Consider the following 24,471-nt stretch of genomic DNA (forward strand, 5'->3'; position numbering starts at 1 on the left):
CATACGGACCAGTATCTAAGGTTTGACTCTCACCATCCACTAGAGCACAAACTAGGTGTCATTAGGACTCTACAACACAGAGCTAACACCATTCCCACAGACTCAGAGGCCAGGGAAGCAGAAGAACACCACCACCAAAGATTGGTCCATCCCAAGGATCGGGTCCCACGGCACAAACAGAGTAACATAGTTTACGCAGTTAAGTGCCAGGAGGAGTGCCGTGAATTGTACATCGGGGAAACCAAGCAGCCACTGGCTAAGCGCATGTCACAACACAGAAGAGCTTCCTCGTCAGGCCAGGACCCCGCAGTCTATTTACATCTACAGGATAGTGGTCACTCCTTTAAAGATGAAGAGGTGCACATCCTGGACAGGGAGGAGCGCTGGTTTGAGAGAGGAATCAAGGAGGCCATTTACGTGAAAAAGGAACGACCATCTCTGAACAGAGGAGGGGGCCTAAGGGTACATCTGTCGCCATCTTACAATGCTGTGATTGTAGCCATTCCTCAACCCTCTATGAATGGTTCACACGTCTACTAATCAGTGGACAATTTGCATATCACTGATCAACTGGCCCTTTGTCAATGGTGCTAGTCTCTGTGATTAAGCAAAGGTACTGTTTATAAGGTTGGGGAAACCTGCAGTCAATTGAGACTGAGGAAGAGACTTGGATAAGTCTCGAAATATTTCTCCCACTTAAAAACTTTGTCCAGATGAACAGAATCAAATTTCTAGGATTTCCTTACCTGGATTATTGAGCATGCATCGAGACATATTAGAATAATTGGAATATAATGCTACACTATTAAAATTATTATAAAATCCTGCATTTTTTTAGGATACATTCCATGCTTCACACATCACAAAATAACAGCTTGCAAACCTTTTCGTTAAGGTTTAATTTACATTTTCCTACAATTAAATGCATTTTACATGCAGTTACATCAGGAATACTGAAACCTTCATGTTTATATATTAGATGACATAATTTTCTAAGCAGCTGCTTCAGTCAGGAACACATAATCCTTATTCTAAAGACCAAAAGTATTTAGGACATAACAAAACATTACAGAGTAACTTTTTAAGCATGCATCTGTTGATGATGGAATTCCATTCTAATAACTTCTAAGGGACAAACAGGGTAAATGTTCTGTCTGATTAATGCATTTCAAAACCCCTTCTGAATGTTAAGCTGATTTATGTAATAGCATAATACCTGACACATTGAGCTATATGTTGTAGGATTACATGCTACTGAGAACAGCTGAAGACAAAATAAGAATAATGTTGCGCATAAATAAAATAAAACTGAATACCTTGAGCTTTTTACTAGCAAATAGTAAACATTTAACTGTTTTGTTTGTAACTTAAACACATAAATATCCAAAGCTCCCCTGAAAAATATTTTTATTTACAGTGTTTCCATTCAGACCTGTATTAATATCCTTACTAAATAATTTAAATTTCCTGAACCAGTAACGGTTGTTATTTAGAGAGCTTGCTTTGTATTTAATCCTTCCCTCGTGACTGCAGACTTTTTGTGCTTTGATCTAATCTAGCATTATGCCTGTACTCCAAAGGAATGTCTTTCTGTAGCCTGTAAGGTTGAAAAAAAACAATACTTTTATCTTATCTGCCAAAGGATATGCATATGTAAAGGAAAAAAGGAGAGCTATCAAAGTAAAACAATAGAACCACTAACATCATATAACATAAAGTAAAGAAAACAAACTCTTTAACTGTACTGTCTTTATATTTTATGTAAAAGATATAACATCTTTTAATTAATTGTAAAGTGTAGTAAACTACCTTTGCACAAAAGGCTGTGGTTACTGTACCGTAATTGACTGCAATCGAATCTATGTAGAAAGGAAGGATATGCTCTTAGGCTCAAGATTGCAGGGAGATTATATTAAAAGTGGAACTTTGTCAAACAAGCCAACTTCTTTACAAATGTTTGCAGTCATATTAACTTACAGCTGTCTCACTATGTCATTAAATAAGAAGCCATTACCTTAATGAAACAGCTTGCTATTTTATAATTGAAAAGGGATCCTCAGAAGTAAGTTTTCATTAATATTACGTACCAGCAACAGTGCCAATCAATTCACATGATACTAGAAAAAAACAACACGTACTTCTGAATTTCCAGAACGGTGCCCAGCAACTTAATAGTAATAGTTCCGTGTGTTACTTACAGTATAATAAACATATTTAATTCTGGAGTAATTTCTATTAGGTTCACTAGAATGAAAAAGTAAAATATTATACAATAATAATCAAAAGAAAAAACTGGATTAAGACAGTACAGATACAAAAATGGACTTTTACAGCAAAACAGTATCTCTTTTGCAGTGAGTTTTTTGATGAGCTTAAGGAAAATAAAGCATGTCATATCAATCAGAGATCTATTTAGTAACTGGAAATTACTATGCAGCATAATACTCATTAGAATACATGAATTTTTGGGCTTTAATTAATACTCTCTTTCAGAGATATGCCTTCCAAGGTTTCAAGATCAACCCAGATGCAGACTAGATCAACTGTACATTTTGCCTAAAATTATACCTATACTGTATCAGTGTTAACTGTGTCAGGGGAGGTCTGATTTTTATGCAAATTTTTTATTTTGTAATAAAAATGTAATTTGATGCATCAAAATATTAATATGAATCCTACTGATGTTTCTGGAAACCCTAATGAAGGAAATATTACTCAAGAAACTCCAAAATAGTTCATACCACCACCTACCTTTTTTATATCTTAATAAATAATATATGTGAATCAGGTGGTCCGTCATGTGTCTTTGTTGCGTTTAACCTCTAACTCCATCATCTACATCTTCCTCAAATTCTGTTCGACAAGATTACATCTTCAGTCAAATGATAAGCTCTCCAGAATTTTCTTCAGTACCAGAGATTAGATGTATGCTTCAGTGTTTATTGGGATTCCTAATTCTTTCATATACTTCTTATGGTTAACACTAGAATTACCAGAGCCTACGAAAAAACTTGTAGATTCGTCCCACCTTAAATCGCTTCGCACCTCTCCATCAGCGTCTTTTGTCCTGTAAATGTGTCGATAAGCAGCAAGCAGCCTACTATTATATCCCCCACCGCTGCACAGTTTTCTCAGCTCAAGTCTGTTTACCTGCATGTCAGTTGCTTGGAGTTGTATAGAGTGAGAAGTCAAGCAAAATGACACCTTTTATAAATACTATATTGTTATTTGGAACACATGCATTTCATGTGTGTTCTGTGTCTACAACAAGCTATGTACAGTAAACACATCGTTAAAACAGAAACTTTTTCATGTTTTAGTAATAATTGACAAAATGTAGACATGAAGTATATAATGTGTTAAGCCTGAATTCCAAATATCAAATAAACACTTTCACAAAAGGTACAACTATAACAGAACAAGTGCGCTTCTATTCAAGAATATAACTGCAGGAAAAGAACCCGCGTTAGGGTGTGACATTGACACGCATTTTCTACGACTGCTTCGGTGGCGCAACGATATCACCTGTTGACTGGTAATCAAAACTTCACGGGTTCAATCCCGGACGAGTCTGTTTTGAGAAGTGAGCTGCTCTTATTCTTATTATTTTAGAATAAAAACATACATTTGATTTCAGTCTGTAACAGATTTGTGTAAATGTATGATACTTGTAAAGGTTAGCTTTGTTTTTTTTTTTATTCAGTTTAATTCTCTCAGTTGCTTTCACGATCCCACCCTCCCCCTCCCCATCTGACACTGCTGTTTTCACTTAAATACGCGCATTAACAGAGGTGAACTCAGATCATGATGACGGTTCTACATCGGAGCAAGAATGCACGTCGCACTTTTGCCATCGCTGTACTTTGTGTATGTACACGGGAAGCTCTGCAGTCTACTTATGACTTTACGCTGTAGGAAGTAAGTAAATAACATTCCATCTGGCTTTTATATACAAAGTACAGCGACAGCAGCTTCCATCTGCAGCTATAGACTCTCCACTCTAGTGTTTAGATCTGGATGGTGCATGTGCCCAAAACATTAACATTTATATGTTACTTACATCTTGCCTGAAGAAAGGGCCTGAGTTGGCTCGAAAGCTTGCATATTGTAATATTTTTAGTTAGCTAATAAAAGGTGTCATTTTGCTTGACTTTTCACTATGTTACTTACATAAAAGCCAGGTCGAATGTTATTTACCTTAATTTATTTACTTACTTCCTACAGCGTAAAGTCACAAGTAGACTGCAGAGCTTCCTGTGTTTGATCGACATGGGCATGCTCAAAAAATACGTGTAATGCCATGAAAAGTGCCTGCTGACACTTTAGTACACAAGCAATGGTATGAGAATGCAGTTAAACTTTTTTTTTGGGCACATACACCATCCAGATCTAAACACTAGAGTGAAGAGTCTATAGCTGCAGGTGGAAGCTGCCGTCGCTGTACTTTGTACATAAGAGCCAGATCAAATGTCACTTACTTATTTACCTTTATTTATTTACTTACTTCCTACAGCGTAAAGTGCAACGTGCATTCTTGCTCCGATGTAGAACCATCGTCATGATCTGAGTTCACCTCTGTTAATGCGCATCTTTAAGTGAAAACAGTAGTGTCAAACTGGGTTGGGTTGTGGATTGGGGGGGGGGGGGGGGGGGGGGGGGGGGGGAGTGTAATCATGAATGCAACTGAGAGAATAAAACTGAATAAAAAAAAAAGTATTATACATTTACACTGGCTGTTACAGACTGAAATCAAATGTATGTTTTTATTCTAAAATAGTAAGAATAAAAGCAGCTCACTTCTCAAAACAGACTCGTCTGGGATCGAACCCATGAAGTTTTGATTACCAGTCAACAGCTGATACCGTTGCGCCACCGAAGCGGTCGTAGTAAATGTGTGTCAATGTCGCACCCTAACGTGGGTTCTTTTTCTGCAGTTATATTCTTAAATAGAAGTGCACTTGTTCTGCTATATTTGTACCTTTTGTGAAAGTGTTTATTTGATATTTGGAATTCAGGCTTAACACATTATACACTTCATGTCTACATTTTGTCAATTCTTACTAAAACATGAAAAACGTTTCTGTTTTAACAATGTGTTTACTGTACATAACACAGTGTACTGTACTGTACACAGAACACACATGAAATGCATGTGTTCCAAATAACAATATAGTATTTATAAAAGGTGTAATTTTGCTTGACTTCTTACTCTATACAACTCCAAGCAACTGACACGCAGGTAAACAGACTTGAGCTGAGAAAACTGTGCGGCGGTGGGGGATGTGATAGCAGGCTGCTTATTGCTTATCGACACATTTACAGGACAAAAGACGCTGATGGAGAGGTGCGAAGCGATTTAAGGTGAGACAGATCTACAAGTTTTTTTCGTCACCATGCCTTCCCTCTTATTTACATATTATAGCCAGCTGAGTTCAGAGTGGTGAGTACATTTGCACTGCTCACTCAGCACAGTTAAAGTAGTGAAGTGGACAGAGAAGGGCAGACAACTGCAGAGCTGAATGAACTTTACTCAAGAAAGGGAGGGTGAGGGTGAACCCTATCCCTACAGAACTGAACAATGTTGTGATATTAGTCACCTTTGCATTATTACACATTCTAGTGATTCAAAACTGAGACGCAAAACTCTATGGGTCTTCTAACACATCTAATTTGCAATGAAAGGTTACACAATAACAAAAAATTAAATCTTGAACACCAGTTTTCAACAAAGCGCAATGTATTTGCACAAAAAAAAAATCATTCAGAGAAGAAAATAAAAGAAACGACAGAATTAAAAGTAAAATATGTAACAATCAGAAATTTTTGCTGTTCCTCAATAGATTGCAAATCAAAGAAATCCTTTCACAGATGGGAGAATATGTAAAAAAGTGCAATTAAATTTGGCCAAACATCTCTACTCTGACTTCAAAAATAAAGAAGATATTGTTAGGAGATTAAAGACACTCCACTATCCGCAAAATACTGTTCACGACAGAATCATTAAGATGGGTAAGAATGTGACAGATCAACAGATTAATGATGTAAAATTGGCATCTGTATTTTCACTGGCATGTAACGAGTTGTGACGTGAAGGAGATCACACAAATTAGTCTTCTGGGACGGTATGTATGTTTCCAATAAAGGTCTCCATGAAGAATTACTGGCTTTGATACCTCTTAAAGGACAAACTTGAGGTGAAGATATCTCTGCAGCAATTTTGGAATTTTCAACTGTTAGGGAAATTGATATTAATAAATTGGTATCTATCGCTGCAGATGGAGCACCCAGTAATGACGGGTAAAAATAAAGGCTTTGTTTGCAGAAGACTTGAAAAGTAGAAATCTGTTTCATTTCGAAAGTTTAAAAAAACATCTGGAAACTTCTGAAAGTGCCATTGACAGCAAGTTCTTTCTGGCATCTATTACAAAAATGCATGATTCATTTGCATAATCACATCTCAAATTTCAGAGATGAAAAGTCCACTCTTTCGTTCTGAACAAAAACATTTGTGGGAAATGCCAATTGAATACATTTTTACTGACTCCAACAGTTGACAGACCTCAGTTTGAAGTACAACTAACAGACTTGAAAAGCAAAGATTTGTGGTCTTCAAAATTTACATCTTTACAAGTGGAACTAGAAAACCTGAAAAGAAAAAAGGCAGCTTTAACCACGATTTAGAAATGGATGGAACATTCAAACTGACTATTACTGTCAATTTATAATAATAGTGTTTGGAATTTTGATGATTTTTGAGTCCACCTATTCTTGTGAGCAGACGTTCTCCCAACCTGAGTGATATCAAATGCAAAGTAAGAAGTCAGCTTTATGATGTAAACTTGGAGTCATGTTTAAAATTGAAGACTTCCAACTACTCACCGAACATGAAACATCTCTGTGGAAATGCAAAGTCAGAAGTCTCATTAAATTATTTTTCTTTATTTCCTCTAAGTACTTGAAGTTTTATTTTTGTGTTAAATGCATATATACTCCTATTGCTTTAAAAATCGTATCTCAAACCTCCTTCTCTACCCATTGCGGCTCTTTGTAAGTCTTGGGTCAAACATTTATGATAAAATAGCTCTTTGCTTTAAAAAGGTTGCCAACCCCTGGTATAGGTCAATGTTTCAGCCTAAGGTCATAGTCTAGAGCAGGGGTGGGCAGATTCAGTCCTGGAGGGCCGCAGTGGCTGCAGGTTTTTGCTCCAACCCAATTGCTTAATAAGAAGCCCTTATTGCTCAAGTAACACTTCAGCTTCACTTTAGTTGTTTCGCTCGTTAAGATTTTGAACCCTTATTGCTTATTTTAGTCTTAAACAGCTGTATTCTTGGTTTTTAATTGCTCCTAATTAGCAATACCATGCAAATGACAAAAGAGACCAGCATTTCTCCATTTAGCTTGTTTTCATTTACACCTGTGTGTATTTATCACACACTATTTGGTTTAATTAAATACTTGGAAGGAAAGTGAAGAGAAAAAAGTGAAGCACTAAGAATTACTCATCTGTTTTAGACTTCAAATCATTTGGATGATATCCTTAGAAAGGAAAATAAATCTAGGATATGAGAATGACCTGACATGGCAGAGTTAAAGCACTAGCAAGCCATGCAATTAAATAATTGACAAGGATTGGTTTTTAATTAAGCAACTGGGTTGGAACAAAAACCTGCAACCACTGCGGCCCTCCAGGACTGAATCTGCCCACTCCTGGTCTAGAGTACAAAATTGTACATAAATCATAAAACTAAAAACTCCACTTTCATATTTAACTCTAATAACACATCATTTTTCTGATCTGATGCTGCATTCACACACAATGGGAAAATTCATAACTGAACCTTGTGACATTTCATTGTCCCTCTTATTATGTTCAAATCTGATCTGTGATTTGGAAGAAAATGGAGATTGTAAATAATGTGTTACTTGATCCACTTTTTGCAAAAACAAAAAGCAAACTAAATGTATTAAGTGTGCTATATATAATAGGTCCAATCTTAGTCACAACTCGGCTCTGCTACCACTTTTAAAGGGATTCTACTGTGGTACAAATGGTATATTTCCTGGCTTGCATTTATTTTCTGTTTTATGGTTGTTTTTTGTTAATATTATTTTTCATGCTTTTATGTTATTTCTGTTGAATTTGCTTATTATTTGTATTCTGTCTTTTTAAATGCACTGCCATTTTATGTGCTTTGGGGGTGGAGCTCCAGGAAGCAGAGTCAACCTGACTTCACTGTTGCTCAGTCCTCCTTCCTGATTTTACACTGTACCAAAAAAGAAACCCAGCAGCTGGGCATTGAGTTGTGTGAGTACTGTCTACCTTTTAGTTGCTGGATTTCTTGTTTTCTTTTTAGGTTTTGCTCTTTAAATTATATTTTGGGACTTTTTCAACACATATTGCCTTTTAGGCAAATCCTTTTGCCTTTTTTGCTCTTTTGAGCACTTTGTTATACATTTCTATCATTGCTAGTAAATTCATTATAAAGATTCTTTGTTCCCCTTTCTTTCTTAAGCCAGAGGTTTATGGCCCCCCTTACTCCCTGTTGAGAATTTTTGGGACACTGCTCGTATTTTGATCTTTTAAAGCCAGTTCCCCACTTCTCGGCCTGTTTAGGCCACAATCTGCAGGTAGCAGTTGGGACTAGCTAACTTGGACAAAGTGCCTCCTCTGGACAGGCAGCTGAAGCACTTTGCATGCTTTTAAAGGCCACATACCCTTTGCCATGTTTGTGATTTCAATTCACAACAGAGTCCACCTGAAACTTTCCACTAGGAGATTTACGCCTTCCATCTGTCCTACGGAACATGAATACAGCATATGATATAAAAGACTCGACAAGGATACCCTCCATCTCTCCTTTTCTTCATTACTACAGTGATGCTGTAATTCTGAAGATGACAAAGGTATCTGAGTAGCAAACTTAAAACCAAAACTTTCACTGAATGCCAGCAATATTCTACTATATTTTACTAACCTAGATAATTCACTAACAGGCAAATATCAGATTTCTGGATTCAAGAAAAAACTGAATCAAATCATATTACTTTCTTTGAATGTTAGTATTGTCATTGTACGACTGAATAGCTTCTTTTTTACTTGACAAATAGACACATATATGTAGGAGTTATTATTATGTACACATGCGCAGATATTATGATCAGAAATGATTATGATTGCAAAGAATGAGGATATAGCATAGCACATGACCCCTGGCAAAGTGGCTTTTGCAGACATTTGTATAAAAAGAAAACACACTACAGAAAGTAATATCTGTTGGAGCAGATGTGTATGTAATCCTGCAGCTTCACCTTTTAGTCCCCTGCAATGAATTAAATCGTTAGGAAGCGCACAGCTGTATTACAATTGATTCTGCTCTAGCTCAGTTTATGCTTGAACTCTCCATTTTGATTCTGTTATACAGGGTGCTGTGCAATGTGCCAGATACCTGCTTCTGGAAACATGGGACTCTTGCCTAAGCACTTACTGTTTTGTGGAGCTGTCACTGGCAGTGACAGTGTGAATTAATATTCTTCTCTTAGTTTTTCCTCTTTCAAACTGAATTGTTTGAAATAAAGGCTGAAATTGTTAAAACACAAAATAACTCAACTGTGCACCACAGAACTCAGTATTATGGCAAAATCAGCACTGGCTTAACCAAGATTTCACTCCTCTCATTGTCAGCATCAAACAGGACTCATAACTCCAGATGACATAGGCCCATTCTCTTTTCATTGAAGAAAGGCACTGTAAGTGCAAATGACAGGACACGCCCAAGAGGAGAAACTGGAAACACAGAGAATCCAGAGTGGCCTAGAAAAGTCTAGCAGGACACTTTAGGGATTCCCTTCTAGTTATGCCCCAGATCAAAGTGGACAGCAGTTCAGCTGACCCGCACACCATGGGTATCATTTATAAAACTTTGTGTGGGTTTAAGCATGAAAGTATGCGTATGTCAAAAAAACAGCGGGCATGATGGATTGAAATGTGGCAGTGACATTTCTGACCTGTAGGCCAGTTCCCAGAGAAGTAAGTTGTTAGCTGGTTTGGCTGCATTTTCCTGTTTGATCAAGGGTGTCATCATCTTCCAGTTTCTCCAAAACGTTGTGTACAGATGGGTCATGATTGCTGTAAATATACACACATTCTCCTATCACATTTTCTTTAATAAATCCTGACATTTCTATGGAAAGCTGCATATGCACATTTTGATTCTCTTTTTGTACGTACTGAAGTTTTATAAACCAGGCCCCCGGATAGGAACTCTGTCTGAAAGTCACATCCAGGAATCCCAGAGAGGAAGACAAATAAAAATCCACAAGAACAGGAACAAAAGGGGTCAGAGACCCCTTTGTTTTAAGTATATAAATGAGCCAATATGCAGAGGCTGAAAGAAATTCAAAATAGTTGCCTTTCTTGATTTTCAAAATGCCCCTTAGAAATCATTATACCATATATACACAAATGTACATGCACACAAAAAATCATCTGCTACTTCAATAAATACACCTGCTCGCTAACATAAATAATCCATTCCTACAAACAGCTGGCCATTTGGCATAACTCAAAATATATTGCAAACAAGTACAGTTAAGTTGTTGCCATTTGATATTTAGGGATCCAATCAATAGTGTTGAAGCAGATTTAAAATGACACCTATGGTAGTGCCTGATTCTCAGTGAATTTTGAGCCACAACTGTACTAAAACTTTGATGGCTATGTATGTGGTGGGTACTCAAATATTACAGCCTGGCTAGAATAAATCTATGAGGGTGTTCAATTATAAACAGGAATTTTCATGCTCTGTTCTTATAACGAGTGCAAGGTAGACATGACTCATTGGACAAACACATGCATGTTTGTACTTGTTGTTAGTAGTGCTAAGCTGCTCTTTCCCCCCTTCCTGTCAGTTGTAATCAACATGTCGGATCAGGAGGTACACAGTAGTGTTGCACAGCGAATTATAATTACATTTTTGACACATGGAGTTATTCCATCTCATATTTATTTCAAACTTAAAAATCAGTTTGTGGATGAGTGTCTCTCTCTCGAATATATAATTGGTGCAAGTAATTCAGAGAAGGACTATCATCTCTTCAGTTCACTTAAGGAATTTTCAGGAGGGAAGAAATTCAAGTCGAATGAGGAGGTTACTGATGCTGTGCAAGAATTGGTCAACATGAAGTCTTGGATTAAGAAGATTTCTAAGCGTTGGAACAAGTGTATTACTGCACTAGCAGGAGACTACACAGAAAAATAATGTGTCTATTCATTGTATTCAATAAATAAAGTGAAGCTCGTAAACTCCTGTTTATATTTGAACTCCACTGCATAACAACAAGGTTTAATAAGCTTATTTTAAATGTAATATACCAAATTCATTTGTTCTTTCAAAGATTTACACATTTATTCAGTTGTAAGCATCTTAAATAATTACACATATTACTATATGGCCTACAAGTCCAATACAGTATTAAAATATCCAATATTTAAAATAGTAGTGGGCAGCAGTTTCAGTCATAATATACTTAGATTAGTAGCAGAAGAATCCATAAACAGTTGTTCTTCCTGCATTGTTTTTAATTATCATCAAGACAAATATTAGGTTAAGCAGAGGTTAAAAAAAAAAATCAACTGTGTTTCATCACGTACCTTAAGCAGATCCCTAGGGAAGTCCTGGCCATCATTAAATCCATCTAAATTGGTGATGAATTCTTGACAGGTCATCTTCTTCCCAATATTCTAAAAGAATATTCAATTAATTCATTCAGTTAAGATTTATTTTATTAATTTGATAGGAAGTAGTTTATTAAAATGACAAAGGCACATTTATGGAATCTACAAATTCATTTGGCACCCAGTACCAAAAGTAAAATGAAACCAGAAATATCATGATCAGTACATTATTGCTTCATTGAACAATGTTCTGACTTATCTTCGAATTTCATGCATAGCTTAGTCCAAAAAAAAAAAAAAATGTTAAAGTAGATGATACTAATATCTTCTATTAGTCCTCTGCAATATGCAGGCAAGGAAAAAATAATTGCATAATACACAAAAGTAATTAGAAATGAAAATGGTGAAATGCAAAACCCCAGTTCACTATTTGGCATTTGGAATGTGCTTTGCCCAAAAGAATAAATTAAAGTAAATCATAGAGTTAGGAACTGTAAAAGAAAGTGAATTTTTAACATAAATAATGTACTCATAAAACTGTTTTTAATTTATTTTACAGGAACACAGTGATACATGAATAAGTGATGTAAGTAATTAAATCACAAATGCTTGCTACATGTATACAGCTGAATTATAACATTTCACCGCCAGAAAGAAGACAAAAGCCCTGCAGGTAACATAATCATATCCTGCAGAAACAACTATAATATTTTCTGAAACCTGCAATCATAATCCTCTAAATGGATCAGACGTTTGTGAATAACACTGTTGATATACTGATGTAGTTGCAAGCGCAGACATAAAGATGCATACCTTCTGGTATTTCCCATCTTATTGCAAAATTTCTTAAGCATTTTATGTTGGCAAATTAGTAAAATAATGAAATGCAGCAGTCTATAAAATAACGGATGTAGTTTCACATTTAAAACATAAGCACAGGTATTACAGAAGCAGTATTTATATTTAACTGTAATATTTTTTTTGTCTACAATTCTCACATGAAATACGTAATTAAACTCACTGTACATATTTCTGTAATATAGCCTTTGATCTTTATAGTTACAAATCCACCAGTTAAAAGGGTAGTGAGGCTTAAAAAGAAGTAGGAATGTGGCATTACACACAATAATTACTTAATCTAGGCTTCCTGTTATATTATATCTAGATCTATCTACATTCTAGTCAATCATCAAATTCATCCAAAAATACTAAGATATTTCATGTCTAAAGCATTAACATTATTTATCTTTAAAGTGTTACAAATTCCACAATACCCATTTGAGGTTAACTTCCTGTGACACTCTAATTGTAATCAAGTAATTGTGTGATAAAATGCCATATTCCTGCAGATTCACATTAGTTTGCAAGATAAACAAAAGTACATGCAAACAGAGCAAAAATAGACACAATACAGTTAGAAATGAATTTTTTTACCAAAATTTATTTTTTTTACTTAATTCGCACTGTGGTATGTCACCCAATAGTAAATTAATGAGCTCTAAATGTAAATGCTGTATTATACTTTGGAGATTTTGAAATTCTACATCAATTTTGATGTGAAAGGCTCTCTACCTTTCTTTTTTGTACAAGACAAGGCAAGGAGTACTGCTTGCTGAAACATTTTAGCCAAATTTACATTGTTGGAAAGGTTCCATTTAAGTAATGTTTTGATTCAATAGGACTGGCGGCAGTCAAGCTTAGGTGTATCTAGTCTAAAGTAGCCCATTATCATTTAACCAAAGCACACTACAGACAGGAACACAGTTCTGAGAAACTAGGGGGCTTCGCCCCCTGCTCGCTTCGCTCGCCAATCCCTGGTGTTGGGTAACCCGAAATATATTGATGTATGTATGAGATATATTGGAGTGTAAAGGTGTAGATGACGAACAAAGGAAGTAAAGAACCCATAGCATGGCACATTAGAAAGATATATTGGAATATTTCTTTATACACAACATTTGTAGTAAAGATGGTGTGTTGTCCTTGAATGAGTTCTCCTTGGTATGGAGTATCTACAACTTTAACTTTAATGTCAGATGAACGCCGAACTCTTGAGAAGGCTACATAAAGTTGTCCATGTCCAAGTACAGGCTCAGAGAGGTATATGCCAACTCTGTCTATGGTTTGTCCTTGGGATTTGTTGATCGTCATGGCAAATGCAGGTTTAATGGGATATTGGCGTCGTTTAGATAGATAGATAGATAGATAGATAGATAGATAGATAGATAGATAGATAGATAGATAGATAGATAGATAGATAGATAGATAGATAGATAGATAGATAGATAGATAGATAGATAGATAGATAGATAGATAGATAGATAGATAGATAGATAGATAGATAGATAGAATGATACTTTATTAATCCCAATGGGTTTAAGTGTAAAAGGTAATTCCAGGTAAGAACTTGGAACATCAACTGTAGGAATCAAAACAGTATTGTTAGAATGTGATCCTGTAAGTACTTTTGTAGACTTAGCTAATGGGTGACCGTTTATGACTTCAGCGACGTTTCTCATTATCAGCTCTGTGTATTGCTTGTTTTCAGGAAGGGTCTGCCATTGCCAGCTGGTGGCCTGATATTTACCCCGGGCCTGATATTTACCCCGATAGATGCAAAAGGAAATGAACTATTGTAGGATCCAATGCAGTTCATAAAGTTTTAACTTTCGGGTACATTGTTAATTAGAAGCTTCCGTAGATATTCAGGAAAGTCATCTAAAGGAGGCAGTCTAACCTGACCCTTTTGACAACAACGTGTAAACTCATTAGTTGTAGTGCCAGTTGTTTCTTCAGGGAAGTTAAGTGAATGACAATGACAGCAAATGATATTCATTAATCCTAATGAATGTTCATTAATAGTGGACTCATTACAGAATGTGTTGTCAGCTAATTGGCGGAATTGTTTAGCGGCTGTTTGTCATTCCTTTCTTTGCCGTTTATGTATTGCCTCTGCTGTTTGAGAGTCGCGTTGTAGGCGCCTGCGTTCATTAATTGTATTCAGGCGGGCTCATTTCTGTATGTCTGTCAGTTGAGATGTTTCGTTTTGGAGCCGTGACTTCTTTGGTTGCGTTGTTTGAGAAGCGTGTTGTAGGTGCCTGCGTTCATTGTTTTTATATAGGCGGGCTCGTGTTTGTAGCCCCGTTAGTCGAGCTCTTTCGTTTTGGAGCCGTGCCTGCTTTGCTTGCGGCATTTCAGACGCGCGTTGTAGGCGCCTGCGTTCATTGATTTTATCCAGGTGGGCTCGTGTGTGTATCTCCGTCAGTTGTGGTGTTTCGTTTTGAACCCGTGCCTGCTTTGCTTCCGCAGTTTCAGATGCGCGTTGTATGCGTCTATGTTCATTGTATTTGTCCATGCGGGCTCGTGTTTGTAGCTCTGTTAGTCGAGCTGTTTGGTTTTAGAGCCGAGACAGTTTTGCTTCGAAGGTTTCAGATGCGCGTTGTAGGCGCCCACATTTAATGATTGTATCTATGCGGGCTCGTTTTTGTAGCTCCGTTAGTTGAGCTGGATCATTTTGGAGTCGTGACCGTGACTCCATTAGTTATCCATTGTCTACCGTTAGTAATATGGATAATTGCACTTACTGTTAATACGGAGCGTTTTCTGTGGTTGTACTGTTAATAATGCACTACTGTAATGTGATTCACATATGCTATATGGTTTGGACGTGTGAGAATGCCGAACGTTTAATACGGAGAGTTCGTTTATTCTTATTACCCGGACCATGCTGTGTAGTGTGGACGTTTAGTTCAGAAGCACGTTGTAGGCGCGCCTTCCGTACTATCTTTGTGGACCTTTGCGGACCCTGTAGTGTCTTCCGTTTGACTCTGGGGTGCAGTGCAGAATCCTCTTTTCTGTGTGCTGTAGGCGCCTGCGCACTATGTCTCCTGCGTCCATCGCCGTGTACCTGGGTCCGTGCCTTCCGGTTTACCATTCTCGGTTAGTAATATGGATAAAACAGATATGAACTTCTTTTGGTTTATCCAAACAGTGATATTTTTTTAACCGCATACATGCTGTTATGACATGTTTGCCTATGGGACAACAGATGTACTGTAAATTCAGCTTTTAGGTTAAAGCACCTCTGCTGCAAGATGGCTCAAGGACACATCTAGTCACAGGCATTAGCACTCTAATATGTGCAACAAAAATAATGTTTTCAGGTAAAAGCACATTACCAATTATTCAATTAGAAAGAAGTTATCTTCCCTGACAATTCAGTGCAATTTGTTGTGGGATTTTTGGCTACACCACTAAACCAGTGCCTATCCTAGTCAGTGTTCTTTTGTATGGCTGACCCAACCATTGACTGAAAGAGTACTGTAAAGAAGTAAAATCTACATTGCTTATAACTGCAACGATTGAAATAATGTCGGCATTTGGATACTCTCATTGCAGCTTCACAATTGTAAATAAGACATTACTGTAAACAAACTATAGCACATGCAGAAGCTATACAAGAAAAATAATTTAAATGAATAGAATGTTATAACTTACAATTAAAAACACATGTATTAAAAACGATTAGCGAAAATAAGCTACATATTAAATTAAATATATCAATCCATATAACTAACATTTCTTTTGACATGAATTTACAGTGCATCCAGAAAGTATGGAAGTCTGGCTGCGCCGTAAGATGGCTGCACCGATGAGAGCTCTGAGTCATCTCAGCAAAAAATTATTATTTATTTTCTTACTATTCACTCTCTTTGTGCGTACTACTTCATCACACTTTCAGTATGACCGGCAAACACTATTGGAATTACGTTCATCAGCCAGTTCGGATTTTACAACAGTTTTTGATATCGTGGACACTGTACTGCCTGGAGTCTTTTGCTTACTCGCGCGACACCGAAGGAAAACAAAGAGGGAGAAACGTGACGGAGTTCTGTGCCAAACCCAACAGAGAAACAACAAGCCTCCTCTGCCTAGCATCCTGCTCGCTAACGTTCAGTCTATGGACAACAAATTAGATGAGCTGCGCGCACGAATAAAGCACCAAAAAGACATCACGAACTGCTGCGTTTTGGCGTTCACAGAGACGTGGTTGGAGCCCAGCGTACCCGACTGCACAGTCACACCAGACGGGTTCACAGTTTATCGGGGAAACAGAACGAAGGACTCAGGCAAGTCAAGGGGAGGGGGTGTGTGCTTTATGGTTAACGCTTTGTGGGCTAAAGATGTGTGTGTCTTAAAAACGCACTGCTCACCGGTTCTCGAGCTGCTGACCATTGAAGTTAGACCCTTTTACCTCCTGAGGGAGTTCAGTTCAGTTCTCCTTTCAGTTGTTTACATCCCCCCACAAGCTGATAAAGCTTCGGCTATGGATGAACTGTATGATGTTATCAGTGGACTAGAGAACGCTAACTCAGAAGCAGCATTTATTGTGTTGGGAGACTTTAACAGAGCAAACATGAAGAAAGTTCTCCCTAAATACTATCAGCACATCTCTCCCCCCACAAGAGGTGATCAAACACTGGATCATTTTTACACCTTATTCAAGGACACCTACAAACCCCTCCCTCGACCAGCTTTTGGAAAAGCAGACCATTGCTCTATATTGCTGCTGCTTGCATATAAACAAAGACTTAAACAGGAAAAACCAGTTTACAGGGACATCTACAAATGGGACAGTGAAGCTGAGGGGGTCTTACAGGACTGCTTTGAAACAACTGATTGGCAGATGTTTGAGGATGCAGTTGATAGCAACATCAATGAATACACAGACTCTGTCACAGGATATATCAGCAAGTGCACTGACGATGTTGTCACTAAAACCTCCATTTGCATATATCCTAACCAGAAACCCTGGGTAAATAGGGAGATTCGGGCTAAGCTTAAGGCGTGGACCTCTGCCTTTGGCTCAGGGGACTCTGATGCATACAAAGCAGCCACATACGACCTCCGGAGGTCCATCAAGAAGGCCTAACGGGACTACAGGGACAAAGTGGAGTCAAGCTACCACAGCTCTGACACCAAGTGCCTGTGGAATGGACTGTGCTGCATCACTGACTATAAAAAGAAAAACACAGTCAGTGTTCAGCCCACTGCATGTCTTGCAGACAAGCTCAACACTTTCTATGCTCGTTTTGATGCAGCCAACAAAGAACAGGTGCTATATCCTCAAGGGATCCTTGAAACGTCTGACGTGAGAAGGTCCTTCAAAAAGGTCAATCCTTGCAAAGCTCCGGGACCAGATGGCATCCCAGGCCGTGTCCTCAGGGCGTGTGCTGACCAGCTAGTAGGTGTGTTCACCAACATCTTCAATCTCTCCCTGAGGCAGTCAGTGGTCCCCACTTCCTTCAAGGCATCCACCATCATTCCTGTCCCAAAGAAACCGGTGGTCTCCTGTCTGAATGACTATGGCCCGGTTACACTGACATCGGTCATTATGTAGTGCTTCGAACAACTGGTCAAAGGTTACATCTGCTCCTCCCTCCCCGACACGCTGGATCCTCTCCAATTTGCTTACAGAACAAACAGATCTACAGAGGATGCCATTGCGCTAACAATAAACACTGCCCTCACCCACCTGGAAAGAGGAAATACATATGTAAGAATGTTTTTCATAGATTACAGCTCAGCATTCAACACCATCATCCCCTCAAAACTCGTCCTGAAGCTTGACGACCTTGGGTTGGGGACGACCATCTGCAGATGGATTTTCTCTTTCCTCACAAACATGCCCCAGGTGGTGAGAGTCAGCAAACACACGTCCTCATCACTCATTTTAAACACAGGAGCGCCGCAGGGCTGTGTGCTTAGCCCCCCTCTTGTATTCCTTGTTCACCCACGACTGTGTTGCAAAACACGGCACAAACACCATCATCAAGTTTGCAGACAACACAACCATCATAGGCCTTATCACTGACAACGATGAGACGGCCTATAGAGATGAGGTGCTGGCATTGAATAATTGGTGCCTGGATAACAACTTGTCTCTTAACGTCAGCAAAACCAAGGAGATGATCGTGGACTATCGGAAACAGCAAGGCAGAGAACACTAGGCCATCTACATCAGCGGCGTAGAAGTTGAAAGGGTTAACAGCTTCAAGTTCCTCGGAGTAAACATCACCGAGGATCTCTCGTGGACCCTTCACATAGACACTGTGGTTAAGAAAGCTCGCCAGCGGCTCTACTTCCTGAGGAGGCTGAGGAAGTTTGGCATGAATGCCAACATCACCTCAAACTTTTACAGGAGTGTGGTCGAGAGTCTGCTGACAGGCTACATTACCGTCTGGTATGGGAGCTGCTCTGCCAGCAGGCGGAAATCACTACAGAGTGGTGAAGGCAGCAGAGCACATCACGGGCAAGAGTCTCCCTGACATTGAAGACATTTACCTCCATCGGTGCTTGCGTAAGACAAGCAGCATCATAAAGGACCACAGCCATCCAGCACGCCAGCTGTTCTCCTTGTTACCGTCTGGCAGACGATACAGGGGTCTGGCTGCTCGGACTACAAGACTTAAGAACAGTTTTTACCACCAGGCCATTCGACTCCTCAACAGCAACACCTGAACACTTACATTACACCTACATTGCATTACATCTACATTGCACTACTCACACACAAACTGTACCTGCACACACTCTGAATACTGACTGGAACATGCATTTGCACTTTATGGAATATGCATCTGTACTTATAACACATTATCTGTGCAATAACTGTCATTTGTACTTGCTGCACATTCAACTCATATTGCTCTATAACTTCTTTTAAAACGTACACATTTTATTTTATATGGCTTGTCTATTTTTAACTTGTAATTTTTTTAAAATTATTTTTTAGCTTTATTGGATCTAGGCTGAGTGACTTGTTTTTCTCGTCATACATATTTCATTGTATGTTGACCCTATGTTAACCAATATATGACAAATAAACCTAGACCTAAGTATTCACAGCACATCACTTTTTCCACATTTTGTTATGTTACAGCCTTATTCCAAAATGGATTAAATTCATTTTTTTCCTCAGAATTCTACACACAACACCCCATAATGACAACATGAAAGAAGTTTACTTGAGATTTTTGCAAAGTTATTAAAAATAAAAAAATTGGGAAAGCACATGTACTTAAGTATTCACAGCATTTGCCGTGAAGCTCAAAATTGAGCTCAGGTGCATCCTGTTTCCCCTGATCATCCTTGAGATGTTTCTGCAGCTTAATTGGAGTCCACCTGTGGTAAATTCAGTTGATTGGACATGATTTGGAAAGGCACACACCTGTCTATATAAGGTCCCACAGTTGACAGTTCATGTCAGAGCACAAACCAAGCATGAAGTCAAAGGAATTGTCAGTAGACATCCGAGACAGGATTGTCTCGAGGCACAAATCTGGGGAAGGTTACAGAAAAATTTCTGCTGCTTTGAAGGTCCCAATGAGCATAGTGGCCTCCATCATCTGTAAGTGGAAGAAGTTCGAAACCACCAGGACTCTTGCTAGAGCTGGCCGGCCATCTAAACTGAGCGATCGGGGGAGAAGGACCTTAGTCAGGGAGGTGACCAAGAACCTGATGGTCACTCTGTCAGAGCTCCAGAGGTCCTCTGTAGAGAGAGGAGAAACTTCCAGAAGGACAACCATCTCTGCAGCAATCCACCAATCAGACCTGTATGGTAGAGTGGCCAGACGGAAGCCACTCCTTAATAAAAGGCACATGGCAGCCCGCCTGGAGTTTGCCAAAAGGCACCTGAAGGACTCTCAGACCATGAGAAAGAAAATTCTCTGGTCTGATGAGAAAGATTCAACTCTTTGGTGTGAATGCCAGGCGTCACGTTTGCAGGAAACCAGGCACCGCTCATCACCAGGCCAATACCATCCCTACAGTGAAGCATGGTGGTGGCAGCATCATGCTGTGGGGATGTTTTTCAGCGGCAGGGACTGGGAGACTAGTCAGGATAAAGGGAAAGATGACTGCAGCAATATACAGAGACATCCTGGATGAAAACCTGCTCCAGAGCACTCTTGACCTCAGACTGGGGCGATGGTTCATCTTTCAGCAGGACAATGACCCTAAGCACACAGCCAAGATATCAAAGGAGTGGCTTCAGGACAACTCTGTGAATGTCCTTGAGTGGCCCAGCCAGAACCCAGACTTGAATCCGATTGAACATCTCTGGAGAGATCTTAAAATGGCCATGCACCGACGCTTCCCATCCAACCTGATGGAGCTTGAGAGGTGCTGCAAAGAGGAATGGGCGAAACTGGCCAAGGATAGGTGTGCCAAGCTTGTGGCATCATATTCAACAAGACTTGAGGCTGTAATTGCTGCCAAAGGTGCATCGACAAAGTATTGAGCAAAGGCTGTGAATACTTATGTACATGTGATTTCTCAGTTTTTTTTATTTTTAATAAATTTGCAAAAACCTCAAGTAAACTTTTTTCACGTTGTCATTATGGGGTGTTGTGTGTAGAATCTGAGGAAAAAAATGAATTTAATCCATTTTGGAATAAGGCTGTAACATAACAAAATGTGGAAAAAGTGATGCGCTGTGAATACTTTCCGGATGCACTGTATAATGGTTTGCGGCTAATGAGAGATTTTAAGATAGACAAACCATTCTCCTTTAACTCATATACACAAAACCACGTCATTTACATTTCTGAAATATTTTAGTCACTGTCATGGTTACACACCGCCATCCATATCCCTGACTCTCACACATTCTATGGTATACAATACATGCATTTACTAAAAAGTCAAGTATAAACAAAAATATTTCTGAATCCTGTACACATATAAAGGGTTATGAATTCTAAATATAAAGACAAAAAGACTAGCTATGCATTGAATCTTTTTGCACTCTCTGCCAAGCAGTTAGTGTGTTTTGAAACATTTTCAACATTTGTGTTACAGTGGAGGAAATAAGTATTTGATCCCATGCTGAATTTGTAAGTCTGCTGACTTACAAAGAAATGAACAGTCTCTAATTATTATGGTACTTTCATTTTAATGGAGAAAGCTGGAATATAAACCAAAAATCCAGGAAAAACACATTACATAAAAGTTATAAATTGATTTGCATGTCATTGAGAGAAATAAGTATTTGATCTCGTACAACCCAGCCAGAATTCTGGCTCCCACAGATTGGCTGTGTGCCGATTACAATCAATCAATCAGTCATGAATACTCTTGATCTCAACTCATTATCTGTATAAAGCACACCTGTCCACAGAATCAATTTCTTCCATTCCAACCTCTCCAGCCCCATGGGCAAGACCAAAGAGCTATCAAAAGATGTCATGGACAAGACTGTAGATCTGCACAAGGCTGAAATGGGCTACAACACCATTAGTAAGAAGCTTGGTGAGAAGGTGACAACTGTTGGTGCGATTATTCGAAAATGGAAGAAATACAAAATGACCATCAATCGTCCACAGTCTGGAGCTTCATGCAAGATCTTGCCTCATGGGGTGAGGACAATCATGAGAAAGGTGACGGATCATCCCAAAACTATACGGGAGGAGCTTGTTAATGATCTGAAGGCAGTTGGGACCACCGTCACCAAGAACACCATTGGTAACACACTACGCTGCAATGGATTGAAATTTTGCAACACCCGCAAGGTCCCCCTGCTCAAGAACGCACATGTACAGGCCCGGCTTAAGTTTGCCAGTGAACATACCATTACAGATTCATTACTTATAAATAAATGCTGACATAAACACTCCTGTCTTTCAGAAGATTTTATAAATATGTAATTTATAATGATTTCTGTGCTTTCGATTATTAATCTTTTGTTAGATGACAAGATAAAACCTGCTGAATAATGGAGATTCACCTGCTTTGTATAAAAACATGTTTCCATCGGTATGCTCATGAAATCTATAGTTTTAACAATGTAAACTTTCTAAAATAAAGGATAGTTAAGGAGTTTACATTAACAACATTAATAGAAACAAAGTCTTTTTTTAAATTGTTAGTATATACTAATGTACTTCATAATGGTGTTAATATTGCATTAAATTATTGCTACTTGTTAAAAAGTTACCAACACAGAATCTAAAGAAAAAACTTACCACCTGTCAAGCAAAATAAGCAGAGTCAGCAGGTCCAAGAAAAATAAAATTTAGAAAACAAACAAAAAAGGCATACAATTAAAATGCAATAACAGTAACATTTGCATACAATTATAAACAAAAGTACAACAATCACATACAAGCTATGTATTACTTGTAATTATTTACCTAAAATATTGGGTTTTGCCTTTAAAATTCAGGTTTTATCATGAATTAAATCAAAACATAATTCTTTAAAAACTTAACTTTGCAAACTATCAAAACTGCCAATACAGAACATGTAAAAACAAATAATGTAGATAGATATTCATGAGCATGCTTCAGCTCATCGAAGGTAAACGGCAAATGACCGCATGACATACTTTACAAAGGAGAGTTGAATAGCAAACACTACATGGAAGAATAAAGATTTAGATTAGCTCTCTTGGCTTTAAACTTAAATATATAACTATAACTATATAGTTATAGTTGTATATTATATAAAATACAGTCATAGGAAAAAGTTTGGGAACCCCTCTTATTCTTTGGATTTTTGTTCATCACTGGCTGAGCTTTCAAAGCAGTAACTTCCTTTTAATCTATGACATGCCTTATGGAAACAGTAGTATTTCAGCAGTGACATTAAGTTTATTGGATTAACAGAAAATATGCAATATGCATCATAACAAAATTAGACAGGTGCATAAATTTAGGCACCCCAACAGAGATATTACATCAATACTCAGTTGAGCCTCCTTTTGCAAATATAACAGCCTCTAGATGCCTCCTATAGCCTTTGAAGAGTGTCTGGATTCTGGATGGAGGTATTTTTGACCATTCTTCCATACAAAATCTCTCCAGTTCAGTTAAATTTGATGGCTGCCGAGCATGGACAGCCTGCTTCAAATTATCCCATAGATTTTCGATGATATTCAAGTCAGGGGACTGTGACGGCCATTCCAGAACATTGTACTTCTCCCTCTGCATGAATGCCTTTGTAGATTTCGAACTGTGTTTTGGGTCATTGTCTTGTTGGAATATCCAACCCCTATGTAACTTCAACTTTGTGACTGATGCTTGAACATTACCCTGAAGAATTTGTTGATATTGGGTTGAATTCATCCGACTCTCGACTTTAACAAGGGCCCCAGTCCCTGAACTAGCCACACAGCATGATGGAACCTCCACCAAATTTGACAGTAGGTAGCAGGTGTTTTTCTTGGAATACGGTGTTCTTCTTCCGCCATGCAAAACGCTTTTTATTATGACCAAATAACTCAATTTTTGTCTCATTAGTCCAAAGCACTTTGTTCCAAAGTGAATCTGGCTTGTCTAAATGAGCATTTGCATACAACAAGCGACTGTTTGTGGTGTGAGTGCAGAAAGAAAAATCTTGGTGTCATTTTTGATTCCTCCCTCTCTTATTCCGCCCACATAAATCACATTAAGAAACTTTCTTACTTTCACCTCTGTAACATATCCCGTGTTCGCTCCTTCCTCCCCTTCTCTAATGCTGAGAAACTTGTCCATGCTTTTATCACATCCCGCATCGATTATTGTAATTCCCTACTGGCAGGTGCCCCTTCTAATCTTATATCACAGCTCCAGCTTATTCAAAACTCAGCTGCAAGAGTCCTTACTCGAACCAGCAGCAGCGAGCACATCACACCCATCCTGCTCCATCTCCACTGGCTCCCTGTGTCTTACAGAATCGAATATAAAATCCTACTAATAACTTACAAAGCCTTAAATAACCTCGCGCCAAACTACATAAGTGACCTTCTCCATCACTAT

At 38.4% G+C, this 24,471-nt stretch overlaps 1 protein-coding gene across 8 annotated transcripts in view; it reads right to left on the reverse strand.

Annotated features, from left to right (window-relative positions):
• Positions 1-24,471, reverse strand: part of psd3l (pleckstrin and Sec7 domain containing 3, like) — a 649,947-nt gene that overhangs the window by 175,607 nt on the left and 449,869 nt on the right. For all 8 annotated transcript variants that reach the window (XM_051929574.1, XM_051929571.1, XM_051929573.1 and 5 more), the window contains one exon: positions 11,651-11,740. In XM_051929574.1, the coding sequence (XP_051785534.1) occupies positions 11,651-11,740 (90 nt within the window). The remainder of the gene's footprint in view (positions 1-11,650; positions 11,741-24,471) is intronic.

This window comes from Erpetoichthys calabaricus, chromosome 7, assembly GCF_900747795.2.
Source record: "Erpetoichthys calabaricus chromosome 7, fErpCal1.3, whole genome shotgun sequence".
Lineage (NCBI taxonomy): Eukaryota > Metazoa > Chordata > Cladistia > Polypteriformes > Polypteridae > Erpetoichthys > Erpetoichthys calabaricus.